Source organism: Onychostruthus taczanowskii, unplaced genomic scaffold (assembly GCF_017590055.1).
Source record: "Onychostruthus taczanowskii isolate IOZ18803 unplaced genomic scaffold, ASM1759005v1 scaffold45, whole genome shotgun sequence".
Classification (NCBI taxonomy): Eukaryota; Metazoa; Chordata; class Aves; order Passeriformes; family Passeridae; genus Onychostruthus; species Onychostruthus taczanowskii.
Window position 1 is genome coordinate 2,455,643 of NW_024502014.1, and position 8,604 is coordinate 2,464,246.

Consider the following 8,604-nt stretch of genomic DNA (forward strand, 5'->3'; position numbering starts at 1 on the left):
TATTCACAAGTTTTTAAACAGTGTTGAAATGAAAAAAAGGAACAGCTGCTGTTTGGATACTGTTAGGGATGAAAACAGCAGTGTTAATTACAGGTCTATTTCTGTAAAATACATTTTTAGGCTCTGAGGTAGGCAGCAGGGTCATCTGCATATACAAAAGGCCAGCATATGTAAACCTAAGTCCCCACAAAAAAGTTTAGTGATAATGGCAGAACCTATAAAAACAGTAACTTTAGACTAATCTGATTCCTACTGCTCCAATGGAAATAAGAACTGGGTCAAGATGTTTAGTTTAATTAGGAATCATTCAAAATGTTCACATTCACAAACTAAAAGTAATTCAGTGGTATCAGCATGCTTCCTCTGAAAATAAAGTCACAAAAGTACGAATTCCAAATGGGATCCAATCCAGTATACTGATGCACTGCCATGCTTTGTTTAAATAAACCAAAACCTATCTTTAACCTGGAAGAATTGATGAAAGACCGAGTAGTGCTCGAGTCAGATTTCCATTTCACGTGTAACGAGAGCCCTCTAGTGGGATGTGCTTTCAGATTCGACTCTGGACAAGAGCAGCCCTTCTCATGCAGGGCAGTTAAATCAGGGGTTTGCTCCTGCATTCCTTACTAGCATTTTGTTACAACACAATGCAATGTACTATAATTTGTGTCTGAAACAGAAGTCACCAAATGACACAATGATGAACAATGAACCTGAGTAAAACAAAAAGCACTGTACAAAAAGACTTTTTCAGGCAGCCTTTAGGTGTTTGGGGGGAGGGGAGGTTGAGTTTGGTGGGAGTTTTGTGGTTTTCTTGGGAGTTTTTTAAGCCTTAAATGGCAATGACAGTCAGGATGTTCACTGCTGTGGTGTGGCCATCCTGAATGCAGCAGTTTTTTTATATAGTTGCTGTTTACTCAACACAATTGAATCAGTGATGTGGGATCACCATCGATGTGGAAGCCCGGGGTATTAACATCATCAGCCCAGGAGAGATTGTGAGAGCTGCTTCAAACAACAAGGACCTCCCAACACGCACAAAGTCAATCAAACCTGGCAGAAAGCTGCTCTGGATGAAGGAGCACCTGGCTGAGCTCAAACAGGAAAAGGAAGTGGAGAAATGGAAGCAGAAACAGGTAAGCCAGGAGGAATACAGAGAGCTTGCCTGAGCACACAGAGAAATGCTGGCACAGAGCTGTAAGGCAGGGATAGAAGGAAAAGGGCAGCAAAAGTGGCTCCTGCAAGTGTACACCCAGGCTCAGTGGGGCAGAGAAACTACTGACAAAGGACATGGAAAAGACAAAGGAATTCAATGACCTTTTTGCCCTCGTTTTTAGCACACACATTCCAGCTTGTAGCATAGTCTGAGACTGATGGATTGCCTGCTTTTATAGGAAACCAAACTTAAACCAGTGTATATGCACAAGTCCACAGTTCTAAGAGCTGAACATGAGTCAGCTCCTGAAAGTAGTCCTCCACCAGGAAACTGTAATTTAGAAAGATTTAACTTAAAGTTGTAATGATAAAAATTATCTAGATTGTTTTTTGGTTTATTAAAAAAACAAAAATACTACCACAGGGCAGCAGTTCAAGCTGAAAATGAGCATTAAACCCACAGAAGTAAACTCAGAAATACTTCCTTCATAATCCTGACAGTCAATTGTGTGGATTAATTTAGACTGCATAAACAGGCAATATCAGTTTTCCACAACTTTGTAAGAAGTCATTTAGTTCTGAACCTGTTGGTAGAAACTTTCTAAACAGATAAACTCTCCTGTAACAACCCATAGAACAAAAGCACTTCCTGTCTTTTGAAGCTTTTATTTCTTCAGACATGCTAGCATTTCTGTCTTATCTGTGAGAAAAGCACACATGAGCATTTCAGGTCTGTCTAAACTGAATTTGGTCTCTGAAGGCAGATTCCAGCATGATGAGCAGGTTGTTACATCAGAGTGCATCAACTTTACTCATGCTCTAAGGGGAGAAAAGATTTTCCTGTGTTGAGACAATGCCTCTGGACAGTGACATATGAGCAGAAGGATCACAAGTCTTGGGACATGAAACATCCAGTTCCACTCAATTCAATATACATTCATCATAATTAGTACACTGTTTTAATAAATCAGTAAAACAGGCTCTGAACCAAGGAGGGGGGAAAAAACCAAACCAGATTTTACCTTCTGGATAGAAAGCTGTATTCCAGTGAGCAGAAATTATTTTTAAAGCTATTTTTCAGCAAAGTGTAACAGCTGTAACATAAAGATACATAGATTATGTGGACTTATTTCTGTCTGTAGAGGCTCTGTGCCCCATGTAGATTGAATACCAGCAACATCAAATAAGAAAAACAGAGTCTGACCTCAGGAAAAAAGAGAGAACAAGATCAACAGCAACCATCAAATAAACTGGTTTGATAGGAAGACTATTCTAAGCAGCAGAAGAAGAAATTTTCAAATGCACAGAGGCCTGCCAGCCATAAACAATGCTTAGCCCACCAGTGTGGGCTTAGTGGCCTTAAGTGGCCTCAGCCCACAGTATTTCCTGGGCAGTTGTGGATCAGAGCAGGAGCCAGCAAGGCAGATCTTCTTGACTGGAATGGATTAGAGAAGGATAACCACTTGTGATCCCACTAATCCTGTTCCAGTCTGTCTGGGGATTTTAGGCAAGCGAGCTGTGACAGAACACTTCTTATCTGTGTGCTCACAAAGTGGTTGATTTCCCAGTTTCAGAGTTGGTTTGGCTTGGTCTTTAATTATATATACAGGAGCACTTGTTTTCAATGTTTGCTTTTTCTCTTGTCTGTATTTTTCTTATGCATGCAGAATTGCCAGTGGTTCTAAAGCATAATATCTTTGCTTGGAATTCCCTCTAACTATGATTTATTACCACCTTTACATTATGATCCTTTTCTGACTTTGTATCTTCCAAGGTGAGAATCCCTCTACTGAGTTACAAGACTCCTCTTGATAGTTTTTTATCATTCCATCTTGATAGTTTCTATTAGAGCAGACTTCTACATCTGCCAAGCTAAGGATTATTGTTCTGTGAAATCCATATAATTGATAAGGTGCACACAGAAAATAAGTAGGACCACTACCTCTTGTTCATTAAAATTACGTGCCAGAGGAGATGAAGCAAATACTATTTGTAATAAGAACACAGTGTTATGAGAATTACTTGACATACTGCCTTCCACAAATCTTGTTTTGTCTCTTTCACCTATTAAGTAATATTCAAAATATCTTCCACATGAAAACTTCTTTATTCACCTAGTAGCCTGTTCTTAAAGCCAAAATGTACTTTTCTGTTTTACCAAGTTCCCTTCCTTCTTAATTTATCATCTGTTATCAATATTGGAAATATGATGCAGTGTTGCAACAGACTGTTTTCCTATTTAACCTGCAAACCAACCAAAACTTGGAGAGAAGTTATTCCATTTTAGGAAGGGAAATTGCTGCAGGGCCTGGATACCCCTAAAAATAGGTGTACCTGAAATAATGTGGAAAGACCTGAGCACAAAAAAAACCCATTAACTGGTCACATTGCCAACAGTTTTTCAAGTGAGACCTTATTGGAAACCCAGATAAGGTTTTCTCAGTCCTTACCGTTTTCCTGTGTATTTTCCATGGGTAGGTCTCTTTTCTCAATAGAGCTGCTCCTAATCTACTCAGACTCATCATTCTTTACAAAACTGTACATAACAAAAATTTGCTAAAGAAACACTGGAGAGGTGATTTGGCTTAATTTATCTCAAGAGGTTTCTGGCTCTGTGTACCTCTAATAAAATCACATGGCATACAGAGAACAATAATACAGCCATACCAGTCAGGACAGGGTGTAACAAAACTAACAGGATGGAAACATTTCAGACAGGCTCTTCTATCACCCACAGATGTCACATTAGCTCTTCTCCTGGTATGACTGAACATTTGAGGCACCCCTCTAAGTAGCCTATACTTACCAAATGACACCAGATTATTAAGTGCAAAAAGCATTCCTAAGGTCCTGCCCTACTTCATTCCAATATATTTCCCCCAACAATGCATGGATAAAATTATCACTTACAAACATCTTGCAACAGTTATTCTGCCTTAATCATCATATCTTTGGCATATTTCAGTGTATCATAGTAATGAATACAATGGTTGAGAATGCAAAGAAAAACAACAGTTTTTAGGTCTCAATTCGGGATTCCTCAGAAGCTGCAACTATGATGAGTGGCTGGGTCTGGAAAGCTGATCGGAAACTGTCTCACACCTCTGAGAGGAAAGCCACATCTGAAACCCCAGTCCTGTAACATGGTGAGTGCTGTTTAGAACCAGACGTTCCCAAAATTATATAAGGAGCTTTGGCAGAATTTAAGCCCCAAGTCCAACACCTGCAAGCCTGATAAAAAACCTGAAAATCTCTTCTCATTGAAGCTCTGATCTGGTGGAAATTGCTGTAATGTGTGATTGCTTCACAAACATGTATCACATTATCTTGTGAGATAGGGCAGAATCATAACCCTATTGTGCAAAAGAGAAAAGGCAGCTTGGGAAATTAACATTTACGTGTTTCAGATATTTAATATCTCACCTGCTCTAGCAGTAAGACTCAGGAATTCCTTGTTATTTAGTGAAAAATATGAGTTCAGGTAAATTAAAATAAAAACTTGAGCCTGGTCTCCCAGATCTGAAGTGAATAGTCCAATCACTGGGATTCAGAATAAAATTACCTTCTTTCACTGTTTTGGGCTGCTTCTCCTTTGATTTTATTATAAGTGCCTGCAAATTACTTATTTCACAGGGTGGAAAAGAACTGGCTTTCATAATAAACAAATCCTTGGGTTTTATTGCAAAAGAAACTGAATGTGACTATTTTAAATTGATTTTTTTTGCTTACTTTTGGTACTTCCACATTGGAGATGGATGACCAGACCCACAAAATTGAGATCACTGTCATTTCCAAGTTGTGACTGTGAAAACCATATCAAGCCATTATTTTCATTTTTTCTCCTCTATGAAAGTTATAAGCCTTGGCTATGTGACTAACATTTTTTTAAAACAGTTGCATTACTTGTATAATGAAATTGCTACACCCAATTCCCTTACATTATTTTTTAATTCAAAATATACTATTGAATAATTCTCAAAAAATACCAGTCAGCATCGTTACCCTTGCTTAAAATTGACTTGCAGTTCATTAGTTTGGGAGGTGTGCCCTGGTTTCAGCCAGCTTTGAATCTCACAGAGGGTCCCCTGAAAATTAGTTGAGAAATACAATTTTGACTTAAAGAACCCTGATTGTGTTTGCAAATTATAAGGTAAACCTACAAAAAGGAAGAGAAAATGAGGGAAACACAAAGGAGAGAAAATAGTGAAACATGTAGAGAACAAAGTGAAACCACTGATAGAGATTGAAGAACTATCTGGTAAGCAAAGGAAAAGCATTAATTAAAAAAGAACTAGGAGGAAAATAATTTTCTTAAAGTGAAAGAAAAAAGGGGAAACCAGTAAAGGGGGTGAAATTTGCTTATGCAGAGGACAGAACTGATTGATTATCAAGAACAAAGTATTTAGATTGATTGAAGAAACAGTGCCTCCCTGGGAACACTATTATGAGCTGAGTCTATGGACAGCTGGGTATTCCTGGGTTATTCACCTTTGCCACCTGCCTGACTTGGAATGGATTTTGTAGAGATTAGTTAGCTCCAAGATGTGTTTTTAAAAACAAGTTATGAGAATTTAACATCTAATAATGAGAAAATTATTTTTTATAATGAGCAGTAGAGTTGCTGTTTTTTCTGATGAAGATTAGAGCTTGTTTGAAATTCTCTGTATATAAATTGATTGCAGCCATGACCATAGACAGAAAAGTCCAGGAGTATTTGCTATACATAGAGTTTTTCTACTGTTTTTCTGGCGTAATGGAATAATTAATTGAACAAATCAAAACGTGCAAACAAGCAGAAATGATGAAAAGTATATTCCACTGCATTTTATTCAGTTCAGTAGGGGGGTTTAAGTACTTCTAATTCCAGGTAAGTGGACCCTTGCTTTCATAGAGATCTGTCTTCTGGCAGGATCAATACGAGTGCCTAAATCTTGAAATCCTTACCCACTGATATGTTTTCTTCTATCTTTGCACCACAGTAAAGTGCCACCTTTATTCTGTCATTCACATTTAAACATGGGGAAGTGGGAAAGGGGAAAGGTTCTTAAACTTCCAAAATGTAATAAAGGTTGTTATGCCATTTTTTTTTTTTACATAATTTTTTCCATCTTAAACTGTGAAAACAAAACAGGACTCCTGGAATTCAGATTGGGCTACAGGAAGAAAACATGACAAGCACATGCTGAGTTTTACAACAGAATTTTAGAAATGGAGAGTCTGAGCCCTGGAGGCAATTTGTGCATCCACAGCCAGAGCAAGCGCAGTCCAGCGACACAATCGTACCATTAAAAATGAGACAGGGCAGCTTTAAGAGAGAAACAGGAAGCTGTAACTAGAATCCAGCTGAATTCTGAGCTGGGGCACTTCACCATGAGGCTGCAAATGAAACAGATGTGCTTGCTGTGAATTTCTGTAGTGTCTAGAGTTTTTGTGCTAAAGGTGACAACACTTCCCTTCCTGGGAGTTTTTTTTTCCTTCTTTTATTTTTCACAAAGTTTCTATAAACGGAATGAAATGGAGAAGTTGAAGAAATATGTATCAGTGAAAGATGAAGATCACTTTTATCATCAGGGAGCTGTGGAGCTGCTAATCTTTAACTTTCTACTCATTCTTACAATATTAACAATTTGGTTGTTTAAAAACCATCGATTCCGCTTTCTGCATGAAACTGGAGGAGCTATGCTTTATGGTGAGTATAAATTCAAGTGCCAGCATAACACTGGACTAGTTGCATATTTATGATGAGGCACTTGAGATCAAGTGCTGACAAAGCTCAGAAATGTGCTGAATTAAATGTCATCAGCTCCCTAAGTGTGGGGTAGAATAATGATGTGACAGCATCTCTCCTGAAGTAGCCAGAGGCTGCCTTGGTAGGGGAGCAGCAGTGACGAGCTGGTTATCCCCAGCATGTGCATTCTGCTCCTGGTGCTCAGGCAGGAGAGCTGGGGAGTTAACTGGTTACAAAAACAGCCTGCTTGGGTTTTTCCAGCATTCAGAGCTGTTAGTCTGAGGAGCCTTGTGGATACAAACAAGTTGTCTAATAAAGTTTAAATGATGTTCAGAGCTTTCTTTTGGCTTTGCTCTGTGCCTCTGAAACGCACACTAAAGAATGTGTCTCAAGTTTGCTCTCAATGCTGTCATTGTAGGGTAACTTTAGCTTGCCTGTCTAATTCTAATCTTTGATGAACTTTTGCCATGTTGCATTTCACTCTCACGCAGAACTTTCCACCTTGTCCCCCAAGTACTCTCTGGTTTAATGGCACACACACGTGTAATGACTTCTCTTGGCACTCTGTCCATGCTGTTTCACTGAGACCCTACTGCCATGGCTGCTGCCATGAGATACATGCAGGAGGGCAAACTGTCAAAATGGAAGACAGAAATCAACAGCTCAGTCACTACCTGAGTCCCAGCCTGTTCTGACACATTCTGTGCTCACCACATCCTCTACCAGTGCAATACCCAAACTGGTTAAGATGGATGCCTCTACTGCAGTACCTTCCTTCCCACTATTGTGCTGTTTGCCATGTGCAGCTGATGGCATTTTCTGAAGATTTAGACAAAAGCAAAACCAGAAATGAAATATGGGAGAATACAACAAAATAAAAATAAATAAGTATGGAATTAGAGTTTTATTCATCATTTGCTTCTGTTTTGCTGCCTGCCCAGAACATACTCTGCACATCATGAGGACAACCTGCTCATATTCTTTGGATTGGTTAAGAGATGAGTGCTCCAGCAGGACAGAGCTTTTGAATTATTAAAACATTCCTCATGATTGTAAATAAACTATCTCTTTAGTTTTGCATTATTTATGGCAGTCTTCAAACAGGAAAAAAAAGCTTATCTCTAGGAGCTAAAAAGCTAGCAATGCCCTTCTTATCCTTCAAAATTTTGGATATGGGTGTAGTTATCTTTAACACCATGGAAGGACAATTTTGGAAAGAGAGTGAAATTTCAGAGGTCATAAGAGAGATTGTCAGGTAACTGGCAGCAACTTTGGGAAAAAATCTTCATGACACCAAGCACTGACAGTGGGACAAGTCCTGCCCTCAATTTCAACTTCCCTTTCCAAACAGTTCTAAATTCTACGTTTTCTGCACAAAAAGAGGCCCCAGTCCTTACAGCTTGCTTTGCTCCAGCCCACTGAGCTATTTATTAGATATGTGAATAGCAATACAATGCACTGATAAACTGGCTTCAAGTGACAGGATCTGGGCACCTATTGCAGAGTGTGCCACAGGACATTCCCTCAGGGGAGTAGCAGTGGAGAGGACAGGGAAGGCAAAGTGAGAGGAACACTGGGGGAAAAAACAAACATAGAAAGACAAACCCAGGAAGTTTTACAGTTACTGCAAAATGCTGAACAGCCACAAACGGAACACAGCCTGATAGAAAGTGCTATTTAAAGTAGAGAACAAATAAAGGGGCGGGGGGGGGGGGGGGTGG

At 39.2% G+C, this 8,604-nt stretch overlaps 1 protein-coding gene across 1 annotated transcript in view; it reads left to right on the plus strand.

Moving 5' to 3' along the window:
• The first annotated feature begins 6,541 nt into the window (after nucleotides 1-6,541).
• Nucleotides 6,542-8,604, plus strand: part of SLC9A9 (solute carrier family 9 member A9) — a 173,895-nt gene continuing 171,832 nt past the window's right edge. Inside the window, exon 1 of the mRNA XM_041414482.1 lies at nucleotides 6,542-6,844. Within this exon, the coding sequence (XP_041270416.1) occupies nucleotides 6,670-6,844 (175 nt within the window). The 5' untranslated portion in view covers nucleotides 6,542-6,669. The remainder of the gene's footprint in view (nucleotides 6,845-8,604) is intronic.